The sequence below is a fragment of the Oreochromis aureus genome, linkage group 5, assembly GCF_013358895.1.
Source record: "Oreochromis aureus strain Israel breed Guangdong linkage group 5, ZZ_aureus, whole genome shotgun sequence".
Lineage (NCBI taxonomy): Eukaryota > Metazoa > Chordata > Actinopteri > Cichliformes > Cichlidae > Oreochromis > Oreochromis aureus.
Genome location: NC_052946.1, coordinates 22,432,434 through 22,452,751, shown reverse-complemented (window position 1 = coordinate 22,452,751; position 20,318 = coordinate 22,432,434). Strand labels below are relative to the sequence as shown.

General features: G+C 37.4%; 3 protein-coding genes across 4 annotated transcripts in view; 1 reads left to right on the top strand and 2 right to left on the bottom strand.

Annotated features, from left to right (window-relative positions):
* The window catches only part of iars1 (isoleucyl-tRNA synthetase 1), a 61,300-nt gene extending 51,283 nt beyond the window's left edge, over positions 1–10,017 (bottom strand). Inside the window, exons 1-7 of one of the 2 annotated variants that reach the window (XM_031731412.2) lie at positions 9,933–10,017; positions 8,699–8,822; positions 7,206–7,362; positions 6,987–7,106; positions 6,646–6,728; positions 3,917–4,034; positions 3,632–3,779 (exon numbers count right to left, since the gene is read on the bottom strand). In XM_031731412.2, coding sequence (XP_031587272.1) covers positions 3,632–3,779; positions 3,917–4,034; positions 6,646–6,728; positions 6,987–7,106; positions 7,206–7,362; positions 8,699–8,817 — 745 coding nt within the window. In that variant the 5' untranslated portion in view covers positions 8,818–8,822; positions 9,933–10,017. Of the gene's footprint in view, positions 1–3,631; positions 3,780–3,916; positions 4,035–6,645; positions 6,729–6,986; positions 7,107–7,205; positions 7,363–8,698; positions 8,823–9,851; positions 9,872–9,932 lie in introns of those variants that run through there. The other variant, XM_039612246.1, reaches the window with a different exon arrangement.
* Positions 1–20,318, top strand: part of sirt4 (sirtuin 4) — a 700,781-nt gene that overhangs the window by 473,294 nt on the left and 207,169 nt on the right. The window lies entirely within an intron of this gene.
* On the bottom strand, positions 11,291–15,267 carry rpl29 (ribosomal protein L29). Its single transcript, XM_031731413.2, has 4 exons — positions 15,141–15,267; positions 14,610–14,662; positions 14,393–14,457; positions 11,291–11,537 (listed from the first exon to the last, which is right to left on the bottom strand). The coding sequence occupies exons 2-4, from the start codon at positions 14,644–14,646 to the stop codon at positions 11,445–11,447; spliced, it is 195 nt and encodes a 64-aa protein (XP_031587273.1). The 5' UTR covers positions 14,647–14,662; positions 15,141–15,267; the 3' UTR covers positions 11,291–11,444.

Here is a 20,318-nt window from a genome sequence, read left to right as displayed (position 1 = left end):
CCCGTTGCATTTTCCCCTTTTTCCATATAGCTTTGAAATCTCACAGTATGTATAACAAAGGGGGAATGACAAGGCAGATTTATATGATGTGATGCGTGGGGGGCATCCTGGTGATTTTTCAAAGTCTGTCATCTAAATAGCCACGGCAGCATGATTTATCTTTATTGACCTGAATTTCAGGTAATGATAAATAGCAACTCATCCAACATGGCTCAGATCCATTCGTCTCATAGCTGTGCTGTATTCATTTCTGAAGGTCGATTTGTGAATAATAATAGTAACAGTGATGTAACATCTTGTTTCTGATAGGGTCCATCATCATCATCATAATAATAATAATGATAGCTGTCATACAGCCGTCACTGAGGGGGGAGAACTGAACCTTCTTCTGCAAACAGCCAAAGACAGATTTTAAGAAACATAAAAAGATGCGTCCCCAGTAACAGCAAAGATGACACTTGTGAAGAGGGCAAAAACCAAATGGCCTGAGACACTGAGACACAAAAAAAGAGCGACAAGAGGGCAGCATCAATAAAAGATGTTTCTTCCCCTCAGTCGTGTGACAAATGACTGCACAGCTCAGACCTGCTGACAGCCCCCAACTCAAACAGCGACAAAAGCAGCGAGGGAAACAGGCAGACGTTAAAAGAGACAGACTGAGAGGAAATAAGCACAAGGAAGGACGAAAACAGGTGGATTTGAAAGCAAAGAAAGCGATAAGAAAAGAGTAGGAAGAACTGGGATGAAGATCGAGTGAGTGAACAAGTAGAGATAAAAAGAGACTGAGCTGATAAAAAAAAAGAGAGAGGAAAAAAAGACCACATTCATTGGTATTCCAAGGCGGTCTCCCATGCAGCACAGGCGGTGCAGTAATGATAACAGACTGTGCTTCAACACTGCCCCCTACAGTATCATCTGCGCTACGCCAAAGTAAAAGGAATCTAGGTCATCCTTTTAAAATACCCACCAGTTTCTCTCATAGGGAACCAAAACCTACAGCAGGAGGGTAACAGAAAAACAGTAGCCACCTCTCTTGAGGATCTTTTTTTTTATATATTTGAACAAGGACAAGGCTTTTTTTGAGTGGCCTGATTTGAGGTTCAGCCACATTTTCAGGTTTGAGCTACACAATGTCTCTCGCGCACACGCACCCCTACCAGCTAAAGCCAAAAAACACATCTTGATACATTAGGAAACATAAGTGTTAATACCATAAATAAACAATAGCTGATATAGATTTTTTTCCTGAGGTTATTAGTTATACATTTGCATTTCCTTTAAACATGTTCATTGTATTAAAGGTTGCTGTAAAATGATTTATATATGGCAATATAAATATAATTAATTAACCCTCTAATTATTGCAAAGGTTTGGTATTTTTGCATTAAAAAAATATTGGGAAAAAATGTATACTTTGTTTCATCAACTAGGTTTCATTGGTGTAGCTCTTTATACAACAGCCATGCAATTAATTAAAATGAATGGACTGAACAAAATAACAGCAACGCAAAGTAAATCATGACAAACAAACACTTTTTCTGAAACTTCCATCAACCACTGTGATCTTCATGAAAGCAGGATTTATTGTAAGAATGTTGAATTAGACTACTGCATTAGTTTTCATTAAGAAACTGGAAAATGGGTTTGTGTACAGTATTGTGGTCCAGCAGAATAAAAACTGGATTAAGGTTGTTAAAAATCTGTAATTTATTCAATTGTAGTTTAGCTTTACGCTCTTTTCTGCAGAGTATAGAGAAAGTTTTAGATCTTTCTGTTTAAAAGTTATTGCTTAAAATTGCAAAAATACTTTAATGCAAGTTGGCTATGAATCCATTAGCGCAAACAGTCTTATGTAAGATTCTGTTGTTTAAACCTGAAAGGAGCAATTTAGGTGGGTGATTGTATTTTCACTTAAGGATAAATCCTGCATGATCATAACTGATGTTCATGCAAGTTACTGCCTGTGTGTTTTGTTTGAAGATAAAAACAAAGTTCCAGTCACACCAACACATTACGGGTCCATTATTTCCTACGGGTGCAATTTGCAAAAGCAGCACTCCTCTTCAGCTAATTTGTTCTTGTTTGTTCTTTCTGAATTAAAAGAAAACAAACATCTATCAGCTGATACTGTGGTCCAAAACACTGAAGCCACAAGGGAAACAAGATTTTCAGTCAGAAAAGTTTTACCTCAGGCATCAGCATTTAAGCACTATCATTTAACAAAACTAGTTGTCCTGAGTGGTGCACTGCAAAGGAAGATTAATGGGTTAGCGCAGTATGCTGAGCCTGAAGCCAGAGTTTTCAGCAGCACAAAGGTGGCTGTTATTTTTTTTCTTCATTTAACCTGGCTAGATTATGAAACAACTTCACTAAACACAGCTGGCCTTAGCTGCCTTTAATCACCACATGTTCCATGATTCTATCATGGCGATATGATAAGAGTGAGAGAAATTTTCAGCTGAAGGTTACATATGCAAAAATTGCTAAGCCATATACTGCTAATGTCCCAAAATGAGACTGTGCAGTTAACAGTTCCATAAACTAAATGTGTCACAGTGCCACTGGAATTTATATGCATTCAGTAGATCAGTGTTTCCCAACCACTAGAAATGATCAGGTGTACCGCGGAGGATTATCTGGTTTCATCTGATTGGTACTCTAAGCGACCGGCGTGAGTAATGGGCAGAACAATTACATTCTCTTCCACTAGGAGGCAGTACAACCTCTTGTTCCAATTAAATAGGTTGCCAACTGCCAGTAAAACAGAAGAGGACATTGTGCAAGTGAGATAACATAGCGCATAATAGCAATACATAAATATTTGAAAAGAAAAAGCAGTCAATCTGACCTGGGTCCTGGAGAAAATTTCAACCCAGATGAAGGCCCTAGCAAGAGTAGTGGTCAGAAGAAAGCAATAAAGGTATACTGGGGACAAACCGCTATGCCTGGTGCATGGAGAAAAATCATCAATATGCTTTTTGTGACGTTTTTGTTTGGTGGTGTGCTGTGTGATTTCTCTAATGTTAAATATGTGCCGTGGCTCCAAAAGGTTGGGAAACACTGCAGTAGATGATACAAAAAATTAATACATTTGTTCTTTAGACTCTTAATTCTCCTTACCAGAGTCTGTTTTAGGCTAAATTGCTGGTAAAGCAACTAATGTCTATTGGCATTCATCGCAGGGAGAAATCACTCAAAACTAAAATGATATCCACAACTCCTTCACCATAAAACAGAATCATATTTGAATGCACTTCCACTTATACTCCACTGTATCAATCATTAAGAGCACATATGTCATGTTATCAATAAATGATAAGTATCAAGTACGCATTAAGTGGTAAAATAAATATACTGATATACCAATTTACATGATTAACTATTTTCTGCTGCATTCCTCGCTTACATTTTTACAGTTACAGTGTTGCTTTTTGTCATAATATTTTCTCTCATTTTCTTCATATCTCTCCATGACCTGCTCCTCTTTACTGTAGCATTTAGCAATTGTTAAAAAAGTGTAAAACCACTGATTGTAAGGAACAAGGTGCATAACTCCAATGACTTGAAGAAACAGCAACCCTTTAAAAGTACCTGGTTGCAGCACAGGACGTGTGCTATGTTCTTTGCTCACCTTTGACCTTGACATAAAGTAATTCTGGGTTCACACACAGGGCCAGGTTGCTCGGCAGTGTCCATGGTGTGGTTGTCCAGGCAATCAAAGCAACATCCTCATTCTCAACCAGTGGGAAGTTAACAATCACCGAGGGATCCTGAACATCCTGGAGACCAGAATTAAGCATACGAACAAGGTCAACTTTGTTTTAAGAAGTACAGCACCTGCACTTACAATAGTGGCAACCATAGCAGTGTTACATTACACCAGCAAATATGTAATGAGGTAATGTTCTGTGCCAACCTTGTAGTTCTGATGGGCCTCAAAGTTGGACAAGGGGGTGTTGCAGGCAGTGGAGAAAGGCATGACTTTGACACCACGGTACACCAGACCCTTGTCATACAGCTGTTTGAAAACCCACCTAAGAGAAAGAAAACGGACATTTTAAAATAAAGAAGAAAAGATCAACTCCACAAAATGCAACAAGTTTCAAAGACTGACTAGTACGTTCCATTGCAACAGTTTCACACATGAATACATAAAATTGTTAACTTTATCTCTCTGGTAAAGTTAAAAATCATTTAGATTGATTTCCCTCATAGCATTCATCAAATATGACAGAGCATTTATGAAAAGAGTCAGGTCATGGGCCAGTGGTGAGAAGAAATGAGAGAAGGCTAAGTTAAAAACCATTTTATACTCTCCCACAGGCTGTATTATTGATGAATTTCAAAACTTATTTTCCTGCTGAAGCCTTTAATTAATAACCACTATGAAAAAAAGAGATGCTCATCCTCACTTCTCACAGGGAATCCATTGATATATTTTGCATCAACTGCATCATTTATTATTACCAGAGAGTGAATTCTGATGCAAGTATTACAATATATAACAGTGCACAAGCACTGCATGCAAAGACATAAAGCTGGGACTTGCACTCTTCTACCTTTATCTTAATATGCAATAAACTACAAAAGCTGTGCAAAATGCTGTGAACACAATGTCAATGTTATGACTGTTCAAAGACCTAAATGTGTAGAACAGAACATATTTCCTGCCCTCAACATGGCTATTTAAATGTTACAGAGGAAGTCTTGACACTGAGCATCTCAAGAAAGAAAACAATTGCCTAACACAATGTTGAATGGATGTTTTAAGGTCAGAAAAGTTGCAGCTTGCGTGTTACAGCTTGTGTGTACAGTGTTTCACTATACACACAGAGGGCTCTTTATCCACAAAGAACTTTCATTTTCAATAGCGTGCAAATCTCTTGAGCCACACCTCATAGTGTTTGCATGCAATTCTGTCTTTAAAGACAATAGCTTAAAAAGTTTTGAATGAATTCTGATAAAACTTTATAGGGGTGTAGAGTGGGGTAAAGTTGCTTGTTAAAATATTACTTGCATCCACCAAGGTATTCAAGGTTAACTCAATAATTTGTTGGTTAAAAATTGACAAAAAGCCTTTTAGTCATAGTTTCTTACACCTGCAAGTTGTCTGTTATTGTCAATGTTATGTTATGTTATGTCATGTCAAACTTACAGGAGAACTAATATTAAATAAATTGTATCTTTGCACTTTGAGCAACCTTTCACAGAAACAACTTGTTCCAATTTCTTCAGCTGAATCTATGAAAAATGCCAAAGATAGCACAGTCTGAGCGTTTTGTGGTTTGTTTGTTTTTCTGTTTGGGTTTGATTCGCAAAGAGCAAATTTTAGATGAAAGATCGTGCATCTCAGCATGTTGTGAAGTGTGTCCTTAAAAATTTATGGAACCTTGCCAACTGGAGGACAAAAGAAAGAAAGTTACTATAGCAGATAAAGAACTGAGAGTTATGCCTTTAAGGAACTAGAAAAAAAAAATCTTGACTCAAAAGACCTGACTCAGGACCTGAGAGATGCATCTGTCCCTCTATCTGCTTTTCACCTAAGCTTCATCAGAAATGCTCTCAGTGGAAGGATGGCTGTCAAGCATCTATTCTTAAAGAAGGGAACAGGGAGAAAGGCCTGGGGTATGCCAAATCGCACAAGAACTGGACTGAAAATCAGTGAAAGCAGGTCTGACTGAGTGAAGAATCCAAACTGGAGATTTCTCGTCATCAATATGTATGGAGGAAGTCAGGAGACAGGTACAACAGTGAGTGTCTACAGTGATTTGTAAGACACGTGGAGGTTCTGCCATGGTTTGGGGCTGCATTTCAGCCAGTGGCATTGAAGAGCTTGTCAAAATTGATTGAACTATGAAGGCTGCAAAGTACTGTCACACCACCATGCAATACCACCAGTAAAGCATGTGATTGGCAACAGCTTCATTTTTCAGCATTACAATGATCCCAAACACACTGTCCACATAGTAAAAGCATAGCTGGATAGAAAAAAAACATCAGAACACAGAATTTAAAAAACAAAATACTTTGAGTGCTCAATTGGAGTAGAAAAGCACTATAATAAGAATCAATTTACCATTCACCATATCAGTCAACATTACTGAATTGTTATGGGATCATACTGACAGAGAACACAACAATGGGCAATTGTTTAAAATCTACAAAATAATGGTCAAGTCTCACTGAATGTATTTTGAGATTTTGCAGAAGCCGGTGCAACCAGATCAGTCCGTTGGCCAAAACAAACAACTCCACCTTCACAAAGCACACAGAGAAAAAGAAACCGAAAACACAGCATATATTTGCAACTTAATGCCCGAATAGTCAGGACACACATCATGCGTGTTGGTCTTATTTAATACCAAAGGACCCCCCTCTCAGGATAAATCCTGCGTTCTGCCTGAGCTGCCAGATTTAGCCAGATAACGGCTACCCAAAACCTCAGAGACCCTACATAGTTCCCATGAATATACAGATTCTCTTTCAGCTGCATTTCATTGATTTGCACTGCTCTTGATAGAGTCTGCTGCTCATTGTTGAAATAAACTGGCTGCATTTGTGTTCAGAAATTTGCACATTGCAAATCCAAAAACAAAAACACCCTTCCTTATTCCCACACTGTGTTTCCCCTTTTTACATACATACCAGACAGTCTCCATGAACCATGGGTAAAGGGTCTTGTAGTCATTTTTGAAGTCAATCCATCGTCCCATTCGCTTTATTGAAACCTAGATACAATTACAAACACACGTAAAAATGAAAAGAACAAATTACCATGGTAAATATATGCAGGGCGATTTGTTATAGATTTTTATGATACAAATTTAGAGGCAAGTCAGAACACATATTTACTACTGCTTTAGAAGGTCACTCCTTATGCAGGCTTACAAATGCCAAGAAATTGACCGCAAAATTTAACATGAACCTAGCCTTACTATTTAGTATACACTCTGTGTTTTGCTCTTAGTCACATATACCGGACTCACCTCCCACTCGTTGGAGTATCTCATTACAATGCTTCGGCATTGCTTGTTGTACTCAGCAATGCCCATTTTGGCCACATCTTCAGGTCCTTTGATCCCCAAAGTCTTATCAATCTCATACTCCTACATAATCACACAGGATTTGACAAATAGTAAATATTAACAGACCACATTGTAACATTGAATTGAAACATTAAAAAGACAGCTATGGCAAATTCTTACCACAGGTAGGCCATGACAGTCCCATCCAAAGCGCCGGTCCACATAGAAGCCACTCTGGTGGTAAAAGCGAGTAACAATGTCCTTGATGGTACCAGCTAGGATGTGGCCATAGTGGGGTAGACCAGTGGCAAAGGGAGGTCCATCGTAGAAGGTGTACCTGGTTTGAGAGGTAGCAAATGCAAAGCTATTAAAAAGAGGTATGGTTTCAGCTGGTATTTAAATACTATTAGTGAGGCAGATGACACAATTCCAGAGTTTTGGACTTGGGTTGTCATAGGATGATAACCTGGATCATTTCCATACAAGCACTTATATATGAGTAATAATATTTTCAGAAAAAGCCAGTGTAGCGATTTAAGAACAGGCAAAATATCATCATCCTTCCAGGTACCAGTCAGGAGTCTAGCAGCTGCACTTTGACACACCAGTAATAACAACTGTGATATTAGTGTTTTGTTCAATTCAACATATAAGTAATTACAGTAATCCAGTCTGCATGTAATTAAAGCATAAACAACCTTCTCACAGTTGCTGATGAAAAGAAATGTTTTAACTTTAGTTAAGAGTGTAGATTGAGAAAAGCTTCCTTATTTGATCTGCAAGTCAAGTTTAAAGAATGAATACAAAAAAAACACAGGTGTGATCCTAAGCTACAAAAGAATAATGGAAGGTGTAACTGCCTTTCACTGAGTGGCATGAATCACTAATATTTGCATTTTACTTGTACTTTTACTTTCATTACACTTTTGCGAGATCCAAGTTTTAACCTGAGCTAAACAACAGGTTATCTTCTTAACCACTTATCCAGTCAAGGTCAACAAGGGGCAGGAGCTGACTCCAAAAAACAAAAAACCCAACAACAAAAACAAACAATCAAACATACAGATACAAGAAGAATATGCACATTTCAAACAGAAAAGGCTCTGATATTATACTACCATACACTACCTTATATTATATTACCATAACATGCCAAAATGACTGGTGAACTTTTCATAGCTCCCTTGTTTTTTCCAATGGACTGCAGATGACTCAGACACTGGTGCCAAACAAAACTGGACAATCAGGAAATGCAACTATTTTCTCTGGCTGCTACCACCTGCCAGAATGCTTAAAACCAATCTTTATAAAAAACCAAGCATTAAAGCAATACAACAAAATTATGTCTGCTGTTCAAAAGCACCAATAAAGCCCTCACAATATCCTCTCAGATACAGATTGTTATGACAATTAAAAGAACTGTTCGTAAGTGTTTTACAATGAGTTATAATAAATGGTGGATTTTAGACGTTTATACTGGACATTGTCCTAACCAACACATTTCAAGCAAAAAGGCTAACTTAATCTAAACACACTTCAACCAGTATTATCTTAGGCTATTCACAGCTTGTGTGTAAATATGGTTTGCTTTCAGTGTTCGTTAGGAAATGGGAGCACCTAGAGAAAACCCATACAGATACAAGAAAAACATGCAAATTTGCAGCTGGATTTACCTGGGTCTGTTCTTGGACTGTTTGAGGCATTCCTGGAAGCAGTCCTTTTCATTCCAAAAGTGCAGAATCTTCTCCTCCTCAGAGGGAAACTTAATGGTTTCAGGAACTGACTCCACCATTGCGTCTGTGAGGACAAACAAAGCTCAAATGTGATTTAATACACTCACAGAACAGGAATTACTGTTTGTGCTTCCTGCCCAGATCATCACATGCACAAATCTTTTTTTTAATGCATTAACAAACTAGAGCTACAAAGGATCACCTATTAAAACATCCCAAGTTATCCCTATTTTATAAAAGTGAATAATTAAATCTTACTTTCAAGTTAAAAACTTTTAGACTCAATGACAAGTTTCTGATCAAATAAGTAAACTGAGCCAACGCCTAATGAGACTACCTGTAAGCATATTTTCTAAATGAATGCGATTCATGCTCCTCTGATAAAGGTTCTTAACTAAAAATAAAACTAAAATCTAAAGCTGCATGTGGAAAAAAAAATCAGTTAACAAAAATAATAATACAAAACTAGAGTAGTTTTAGTATTTGTTAGTTTGGTAAAAAAAGATCACAATTTGCCTGATGAGTCTTTGAAGGACATGTTTATTGAGACTTTGGAGGTATGCAAAACTGAGTGAACTTCTCTCACAGACTTCTGTATTTTATTGTAATACTGTACAGACTTCCCTAACTAAAAGGACTAAAACAGAGGAACTAATAAAAAAAACTAACTTAAATCTACACATTTGCAAACAATAAACTGAAAGTGACAAAACAAATTTGTAAATTAAAAGCAAAACCTAAAAAACTATAATAAATCTGCCTCTCGTTCTTTGATGTGCCAAAAACCTGTCAGAGCTCAATACTTTCTTAGTAAAACATGCTGTCCCTTTTTTTAGGATTCATGTTTAACCCTAAAGTCAAGCCTAGCTATAAGTTATTTCTACCTCCGACATATAATCACTCTATATTTGACCAAATGTGATAATTAAATCTGATAAATCACTTTTCCACAGCAGTCAGTTCACATCAGAGAAATGACGCCTCCTTGTTGTTAGCTGGAAGGCTAAGCTAGTAAGTCGGCGCTTCAGTTAGTTAGCTTATAGCTGAAGGAAACGCAAAGTTTATTAAAAATTGCGTTCAGTAGCTCACTCACACTGACAGATGTACAGCGGAGTGTGGCTGCGACCAAACCTTCATATTAAGGCCATTACTAAGTTTGAATGCAGGTACTCACATGCTGTCTGCACCCGGCTGACAAGACACGAGAAATGATGCAAGCTGGAGTCAGAGCGTGAGCGGAAGTGACGACTAACGGACAGCAAACAGCGTTGTTGTATGAAAATAAAAGTAAAACGCTAAATTAAATAGGCAGGGCCAACAAAACAAAAACAAAACTCCACAAAAACATCTCCTAATCCTATCTTGAAATTCAGTTATTTTTTTAAATAATGAAATTCGTGTTTTAAAACACATCATTAATCTGCTTGTTTAACTTTTACTACGACTAAATTATATTTTGTTCCCACTTTGGTTCTTTCTTTTTTATATGTTATTCTGTTCATTCCTATGAGTATATGCCATCTCTTAAAGGTTTAAAAATCAACCACAAGTTTTAAACATTTTTTTTCAATTAATAAAAAAAAATCTTAAACATTTTGACTACCCTGTATTTTCAGTAAATTTACTTCCTAAGATACAAAGACTTTACGAAGTGCAATATAGATTTAAGTTCAGCCTCTATGCATAATATATATATATTTGGTATTTGCTCTAGTTGACTCCACCTCTACAGGTTTTTTTGTTTTGTTTTTTGTGGAATAATAATTCTCTGCCATGGATAGGGCACAAAAGATGTGAAAATGCTCTAAGTCATGTGCCTAAGCTAAAAGGCACCAGATCTCAGCCCCACTGAACATGTTTGGGCGGTTCAGGTCTGACATGTTAAAGACTGCCAACATCATCAAAACCCGAAATGAGGAAATATCATTGTCAAAACACAATGAAGCTTTTCTGGCAAGAGGAGGTCCATCACCTCACTTCAAGCTGCTGGATTGCTTTAGTTATGACCCATGTGATAACACTTGTGCAATGATTTTCTTGTGTTCACATGGTAATATTACTTTCATGACTCAAGGAAGGGGGGGTGCGGATGCTAGAAGTCAACTTTACTTTGGTCCCCAGACCAACAAGTTTTGCATTCCCATTATGAAAAGCCAAACACAAAATTATGAACACTACCTAACGTATTTAGTCCGTCACCGAACATGACAGTTCTGCTTCAAAATTTCTTAACGAGGGCTGTATCTGGATTTGAGGATTGCAATGTCCATTTCTGAATATAAAAACAGATTATGACCCCCAACCCCCTTCCTTATTAGAATATATTTGTCACAGCTTGTTAGTGATTTTAGAAATCTAGAAAGAGATCTTATTTCTATTGTGGTTGTGCAATCCAACTTCATCTATCCTGATTAAAACCGTTTCCCCCCAACCTTTGAAATATTTCAAACTCAACCATTATCCACAGTTTTCTACATACTTTCAGTTTTGATGAATGAAGTAGAGACACATAAGAAAGAAATAAACCCATAATAACCAATAACATGATTTATTCTATAGAACCAGAGAGAAGCAGGAACCTCAATAAAGTACAATCAGATGTTGGTGTGTTAACAAAGCATAGCTTTATTTCGATGATGGTAACACAAAATGGACTCTGACAGACATGAGGTGATGGGGTAGCTGCTTATTTCTCCATAGCGGCCTTCCGTGCTGCCTTCAAGCCCTTCTTGTTGTGCTTCTTAGCAAAGCGCATATTCCTCAGGAACTTGGGGTCCACCTGCAACAAAGTAAACAAGCAGAGTTAGCAGGTTCACTGAACTGAAGCTCAGAAAGTTTTCTTCGAAGCAAAATAATAAACTTTAATAACACAATGCAAAAATAATTATTTCATTTTAACAGAGTAGGGAGGTTGGATAGAGTAATGTTAGCAGCCTTATATCATGTATTAAAACACAGTGCTAATCTAAATGGAAAGTTAACTTTGATAAACCTAAACCTTACTTAATCCAACAGTCCAAAATTACCAAGGACCTCTCTGTTACTCTGCACATTCACACACACTTTAATAACCAGATTATAATAATAACCAGGTCTTTCAGCAGTGATCCAATTTCTTTAATGCATCTATATCTACAAAAAAGTAAATAAATACTGATCCTAAGTAAATGTTAGGAATTTTAAAAAAAAGACAGTTTTCACCAACAGGATCTGATCTGTAAATAACCAAAAAGATGTCAGACAGACCTCTGACATTTTTATTTTCACATATAAGCAGCAGCATTTGCAGTAATGGACAGATCACAGTTATACAGTTAGGTGCAGGGGCCTTGACTTGAATATTCTGAATAACAGATGGGTTACAGTTTTGTTTTGTTTGTTGTAATGCAATAATTTCTCAGGTTTCTCAGACAAGAATTACACTAAGTCTCAATATGACAATTAACTGGCCTATCTAGGGCTGTGCGATATGACCAAAATCTCATATCCCGATATTAAGACATCTATCGTCCGATAACGATATAAATCACAAAAATGTAACATTTTCTGTAAATTCTGTGAATGTCGGGCAGCTCGACTTGCGTGAAGTGTTTCCAGCTGGGCGTCGCGTACCTGGAGTCGAGTGTTTTAACTGATGCATGAAACGATACATTTTTAGACATAGGTTGTAACGGCCGCCGTTTTCTTTGTGAGTATTTATTACACAGCGTGCTGCGGGGAAAAGCCTGTTCTAACGTTTGAGTCTAAGGTTTATTTTTTAGCACCTGACGGCTCTTTTTTGCTTCTCATCCGTAAATACTCTGCGTCTTTCACGTGATTCAGTTTATTTTGAAAAGTCTCAACAGGATCTTGAGCTTTATTGTGAAAGGTTTATGTGGAAAATAAACAAGCGGACACGAGGTGGTTTTACCGTCGTTGTCGTTAGCAACAACGCATACAAACAAGCGCTCGTCCGTCTGTAGTGTGGTTATATTAAATATAAGAGAAAGAGAGAACTTTAGGAAATTAATATAGCCACTACAGTGACCATCAAAATAATGAAAAAATATTGCCGTAAACAGTTTATTTTGCGACACCACGAAACAAATGATAGCGTAAAATGAAACGATAGACGTTTTCATATCGTCATCCGATATATATCGTTATATCGAACAGCCCTAGGCCTATCTGTATGATTTCAAATCAACCTGTGTCTGTTATGTCACTGTAGTTATGCCTGATTGGGAGCAGGTCTCTGAATTCATCATTAATCCAGCACGCAACCATCTTAAGGAATTAATTAATAAATTAGCTTGGGTGGGCGGTAGCTAAATAATGAATGAATGCACATTCTGATGATGTTCGAGCCCACTGCTATAGCAAAGGTGTGCCTTTACATTGCCAATGCTTGCAACAATTCGATTCAATGTGTTTATTCTACTTATATTGCCAAAAATCTGAACAATAGTCACTGAAGGTGCTTTATATTGCAAGGTAAAGACCCTACTGTCCCAACAAACCCCTTATGAGCGAGCACTGGGCAAAAGTGCTAAAGAAAAACTTCCTTTTAACAAGAAGAAACCTCAATGAGACTAGGTAGGGCTTGTCTTAGAACAGCGGTCCCCAACCCCCGGACCGGTACCGGTCCGTGAGTCGTTTGGTACCGGGCCGCGAGAGTTGAGGCTCAGGTGTGAAATGTATGGTTTTCAGGGTTTTTATCGGTTTTCAGCGTTATTCTGTTGTCGTTTTTATTGTTAACTCGGTTTTCCTGGGTCTTTTCACGTGTGTTATGAATAAATCTTTTTTTCGGTACCGGTACTAGTTTTATTTTGTTGTATTTATCCGCGACACCTTAAAGGCCAGTCCGTGAAAATATTGTCGGGCATAAACCGGTCCGTGGCGCAAAAAAGGTTGGGGACCGCTGACTTAGAGCACGAAACACAACATGGGAAGGAAAAAAAAAACAAAAAAAAAAAAAACTGGCTTCACAACTTTGGTCCTTTTGATTGGTATTTACTACTTGATGGAAAAAGCACCATTGAATCAACTCAAGCTACCCAAATGTAAATAAATACCACAACTCTAGGAAGAACAAATGATGGATGTTACATTTGTGATTACATTTCGGAAAAACAGGGCTTTAAACTACTCTTTAAAAAGCTTGACCAGATGTACAACACCTGATGAGTTACCATTTGTTACTGTTAAACAGCTATTTTATAATTTCACAAGAAATTGTCAGGGAAAACACTGCCTGGGCTACTTTTGTCCTCACATTCAACTTATGTCACTGCATATAATGCTATCAATACTATTGCTGTCATTTTATTTCAAAATATTCACTCTTCAAATTAGAAAGTCACTAGTGACAGTAGCACACTGGAAAAGGATGACAGAAAACACTGTTCCTTTAATTCCAACTGTGAATGCTGCTGCAAGCAAGCGCCAATGCAACTTTTTACGTTTAGAAATACTCCATATATATTACATTTTAAGGCAATAATACCCACTCCTACTCACTTCATTACAAGTTATACAAAACGCACTTTGCTAAAAAGGATTTGAACATGAGCTGCATGCTTGCCTTGCAGATCATGTTCACAAAACCAGTTTTTTTGCAAAGATGCAAACATGTAAATCTGTAACAGTACGCACCCCCTTCAGAGATTCATATCGCTGTGATCGTGGCTTCTTGATGCCATTCCTGTGGTGTTTCCGAGCTGTACAAATAAAAAGGAGCGACAATTAATACAAAGCAGCTAGTCCACTCTTTGTAATATTTAACTACAGGCATGTAGCTAAACCTCAAAGCTAACGCAACAGCACCACATCTTCTTAAAACGACTTTCAAGTTACTTCAACAGTTACTTACACTGGTTGTGGGTTGTGTGGTTCTTAGACTTGGCCATTTCGACGCTGGTTAATCTAAAAGTAAAGAAAAGGAGGGAGAAATGCACATCAGACCTTCATCTGTGGTTAGCATCAGTATTAACCGGGATTGGATTAGCATCAGGTGGCTAACGATGCTTCATTGATTTCAACCAGCTGTGCCCGTCGGAAAAAAATCTGGGTAGCAACAGAATTACGATATAAAACTACACATGAAATAAAAAACAAAAAAACAAAACTGTAAAATGACTGTGCGACTGTGCGGCTGTGCTTAGAAAGACTGCCTGGTGGTTGGAAGCTGCTGTTAAGCTACAGCTCTGCTACACAGAGCGTTAGCACGCCTTAAACGTAATTTTCAGGCTTTATTTGGGATCCCATCTAAACAATACTGGCATGGATCCATCATTAATAAACCCCCTCATCTAAATCAGTGTCTGTTTCTTTGCAAACATATGAAATACACTCAGATTGATGAAGATTTTTTAAGATTCCCCGAGGTGGGGAAAATAAATACCTGCCACACGAACAGACGACAACCGGAAGAGAAAGAAAACCCGAGCGACCAGAAAAAGATAAAGAGTGGAGCCAAGAGAGGAAGTCAGCGGCAGAAGAACAGATGTGGATGGTGACAGCGCCCCCTGCTGATTGGTGAGTCCTTCTACAACAGGCTGGAGTCTACGACAAGCCACTGGATGTCACTCACAGCCTTTCTGTTTCACAAATGAAAACGTGACAGTGACAGGCCTGCTTGTAACTATAAGACCCACTGATGTGATTTTGACTGATTCTCCTCTGCATAATCTTTCACTTTTGTTTTTGCAAGTGGAAAGTATATAATTGGAGCAAAACTATATAAAATGAAAGGGGAAGAAGCATCGGAAATACAAAACAGGATAAAATGTCTATGGATGCAATTTTGTTGAAAGTACGCTTCCTTTTTCTCCATGGTATTTTTTCTGTCATACACTGCTGTAGATTAAGTTAACCATCTCAAACATTCTTGACTTGTGAACCTTTACAGTAGGGGTGTCAAACATAAGGCCCAGGGGCCAGAATTAGCCACGCAAAGACTCCAGTCTTGTCCACTGCATGGTTTTGAGTGTGAGCTTACACATTTATTTCCTACAACTTAAACCCAAGTCATGCTGACAGATATATACTTATACAGTGATATCTTCAAATAATTAAATGTGCAGTTAAACTTCCTTATACCGACAGAATGGGAGTTTAACTGGTCTTTCCTCGAGGTGACGGTTGTGATTTGGTGCTATATAAATGAAATTGAGTCTTAATGGTCCAGCCAACTTATGATCAAAGCGGGCTGTTGTGGCCCACAGTATAAAACGGGTTTGTCATCCCTGCCTCACAGAAAGATGTATACTGCATGTGGGCCTTTTTGTTCTTTAGATATCTATGATTTCTAAGAAACTGACTATCAAACAAAATAAAATTCATCCATCCATTTTCTTAACTTTTCACTTCAGGGATGCAGAGAGGTTGGACCCTATCCCAGCTGCCATAGGGCAGAAGGCAGGGTACATCGTGGAGAGGTGGCCAGTCTATTGTGGGGCTAAACCATAGAGACAGATTTTCAAAAGAAGATAACACATAAAATAATATACAATATAGCACATTTGGGCAAGTGCAGAGATGATACTTTAAAATTAAAGAACATTAAAGCTTATTTGATTCTAATCCACTTTTCTTAGGTAAGTATACTTTTTAGCTTTACCTGATCTTATTTTTATAGTAGACTAAGTGAACTTACTTAAGTGAACTTACTTAAGTACTTCTGTACATCATAATAAAACTGTCACTCCATCTTCTCCATAAAAGGAAAAAAAAAGAGAAATTAACATCCAACATGGTAAAAAGTAAATAGACTACCTTACTAACTTTTACATATCAGAACTATTTTGTATACCAAAGTATTGTAGGATCAAATGTGAGACCATCTTAAAGTTATTTAAAGCTAAAGCTTTTTTTGTCATGTTGTATTATATATAAAATCTTAAAATTAAGGTTACAATGAAAAAAAAGACAACTAGTAAGTTAAAGGCCTTAATTGTTCAATTCTAAAGCTTCACAAACTGAAAGAGGCTGGGTTTCTGTTGCACTAGATTAAAAGGTCTCTAAAATACATTATCAGCATCAATTTCAAAAAAGTTCCACAGACACATAATATGAAGAAAAAATGAATAAACTCTTTTATTCTGCCTCTTTCTGTCTCCCACATAAAAAGCCCATGCAAAACCTTGACCTGGTTGATGAGTCTATTATCACCAGCTGCTGAATAAGACTTTGTTTTGTTTTTTTCAAAATTTTGGTGTATTACATAAACGAACTGTGTTAATATGTATAACTGTGTGCTGTTGTATCGTCAGAATTTCTGCTGCTTTCACATGGATCATGAATTACACAACACGTATTGATCTGTGAAGATTTGCATTTTGATCACAGTTGAGTGGCACCTGGTTGCATCAGAGCTTGAATTTCTTATGAAACTGCATTGCAAACCCCACTACAAAAATAGGCTTTCTATCATTAAAGATGAAACACACATGAGTTACTTACTAACTATTAATAGGGAAAAACAAAAAATGGAAAAGAAAAGCCCCCCAAACGAGACATATATCAGAAAACAGAGGACAACAGTATTGTGAAAAAACACTTAAAGACATGTTGTTTGGCAGAAAATCATCCTCAGTTGCCAAAAGTCGGAATTAAGCCTGGCCAGGATTATATGAGATTTCATTCTGACAGACCTGCCGAAGATTCTGATTACTACAACTCATAGCATGGTGAGACGATAGACAGATTGTTCACTGGCCAGCATTAATAGACAGATCCTCAGAGATTACTGTGCTGCTGGCACTCCACTATGTTGTAATGGATGGGGATGGATGCAGAGCCGTGTGACTAAGCTTACATCTCTCCTTGTATCTGTCTTGTAATGTGTGGCCCTAGCTTTCCTTTCCTTTCCTTTCCTTTCCTTTCCTTTCCTTTCCTTTCCTTTCCTTCCCTTTCCTTCTAGCTTTCCTCTTTCTTTCTCAGCTGGGTGAATCCCAGTCCTAGCAGAGGAAATCATGCAGCACTATCCTATATTTAGACCCCCCCCCATTTGATCATACAAATCCCCGCACTCCACTCTGCAGCACTCAGATCTGTTCAGTCAATTACAGATTTGGTTACATGTGTTCTTTCATATTTTCTTCTTGATCTGATTCTGGTGGCGTGCGTACTGGTTTCCATTTCCTCTGTTATCTTGAACACGTTAGGTGCCGTGGTGAGTTCATACTGTGAAATTAACACATTTCTGTGAATGTTTTTCTCTGTAATAATGAGGCGATATTCTCGCAGTTGCTACAGTGAAACTCAAAATTATCATAATAAGGGAATAAATTAGAAGATTCCTCCGACAAACTGTAACGTCTGGAAGAAAAGAAAATCTCTCGAAAGTGATTCGTATGTCCCCTGCAGGAAAAATCTTCCCTAAAGTATTTTCTGTCTGTATCTGCAGCTCCATGTCTGTGAGCAGTTGGCTGCTCAGCTTTTCTATATCACAGAGTTACTTAGAACTGGAAAGCACAGATGCTTCCTGTGTCTCACCTTTATGTACAGCAAGGTGTCTTGATACACTGGTTACAGTAATTTTGGCAGCTGAGAGATTTTAGCCTGATTATGGGGAGCTAAAAAGTTTGCTTAAAGAGGCTGTAGGGATGGCAGCAGCCATGATTTGTCTCCCTTTTAGCCATATGTGTTTTGCACTGGGTTCAGCTTTTTTCCAACCTACTGTTCAGTTGCATTTTCACTGGCTATTTGCTTTTTCTTTCACCTGGCACTAATAACCACTCATTTATGAATGCTTGGGTAAATTATACTACGTTCAACCCATAATCTAAGTTAAAAAACAAGGTGTTCAGAGAGATGGCTTCATCTCAGTAAAGCCATAAAGGACACCTTGTATGTAACTGAGACATAAAGCAGCTTTGACAGTCAGCGTTATTTTATGAGCTTGAAATGAGAACTGCGCGGTTCATAGTACTGGAATTTTTCTATGTATATATTTGTTTAACCGCTGAAAAACATGTATCTTCTTTGTAAAGACACCTACAAATACGCAGACAACAGCAACAACCACAAAACAGTCACTGTAATTTGGTTACAGTTACAGAATATGAAGCTCTTGCTTGCTGTCTAACCCAATCAGAGATATTAGATCTTATCTGAGGGTCTGATTGGAAGCGTTTTCCCCTTATGAGCCAAAAATCTCCACATATGCACTCCTATAATTGTTTATGTTTATTACACATGGTGCTACATTGGTTTCCTCATAGTGAAAAATCAGTTGAAAATCTATTACTTTTGCTTCTTCCACTCAAGTCATGATCCATTTATATGGGATATCTTGATTTAAAATGCTGTTATAAGAAATATGATTTCATAACAGGAAGTTTAGCATTTAGCATGACCTGGGTACAGTACTTGTAGTACAATGATTATATGTAATATAATTTTTTTGTTATAGCATTATATGAATGTATAATCGATTTTTAGAGCAATCCAGCCAGTATCTTCACTATAAGCTACAAATGTTAAACCTGGAGGGGTAGAGAAGAAAAGTAGGTACTTGAAAATCTGTCAAGTCTTTGATATTCGGCAAACTTCCCACATCACTGTGATATTTTCACACAGTGATGTTGCTGCATGAATAAAATCTGATGGCTGATTGACTGTATTTTGCTTTTTAAATATAACATCCTTCCTTCTTTACTTGCATTCATTTTTGCTGAATGTCCTTCCCCTCCTTCTCCTCCCTCCTTCATGTCCACTGTCCTGTTCTTTTTATTTTATTTTTCTTTCTCCCCTTTACTCTTTCTCAGTTTTGCCTCTGAACTGCTCTTACTCTTCCGTTCTGTCTTTTTTTCCTCCCCCACCCACTTTCATTTCCTTTTCATCTGTAAGAGGAAATCTTTTATCCAAGCAGCACAAAGTTAATCCTCCAGGGGCTCACTTCAGCTCAACACATGAAAGAGGCGGCTCATTATATCTCTGGATTTTGGAGGTATTATATGTAGGATAATAGAGTGGATGATACATTAGTTTTCACATACATCTGTGCAAATGAATATAATAAACAGACAAAAAAAAATGCTGGTTGTGAAAATGTAATGTGTGCTTTCTTTGGTTTGAAATGAGAATTTGCAGCACATAAATATGAGTCCCTTCTTCTGAAAATGGTCAAGTGCGAGAAGTTAAATAAAAACGAGTGAAAAAGCAGCCAGTGTGCAAATAAAAACTCTGAAAGATTTTCAGAAAAATTGCTTTTAAAAATGACAAGAAACTCTGAAACCTTGAAGCAAACTACAAAGAAATGAGGGGTGGTTCACGACTTTTGCACAATATTGTACAATGTGGCGTAATATCCTGTAAGTATCTCAGGAAATGTACTCTGAAATTCAAAATTAGATGTATTACATAAGAATTTTTGAGCATGCCTAAATTTACAAGCACAGACAGACATTATGGTAGCTACATTTGATGTTGTTCATAGCAAATATATATATTTATATAATATGTTTCTAACAATTATTACTTTAATGAGAAGACAGAGACAGGAGATAACATTTTTCCTCACTCAAAAACTGGCTTTTCTATGATCTCAGTTTTTGCCCTGACTGTTTGGAGAAGA

Coding starts and splice junctions, on each gene's coding strand:
- rpl29 (XM_031731413.2), bottom strand. CDS start 14,646: ATGGCCAAGTCTAAGAACCACACAACCCACAACCAGT. Junction 14,458..14,609: donor CCACACAACCCACAACCAGT/GTAAGTAACTGT, acceptor TTATTTGTACAG/CTCGGAAACACCACAGGAAT. Junction 11,538..14,392: donor GATATGAATCTCTGAAGGGG/GTGCGTACTGTT, acceptor ACTTTGTTGCAG/GTGGACCCCAAGTTCCTGAG.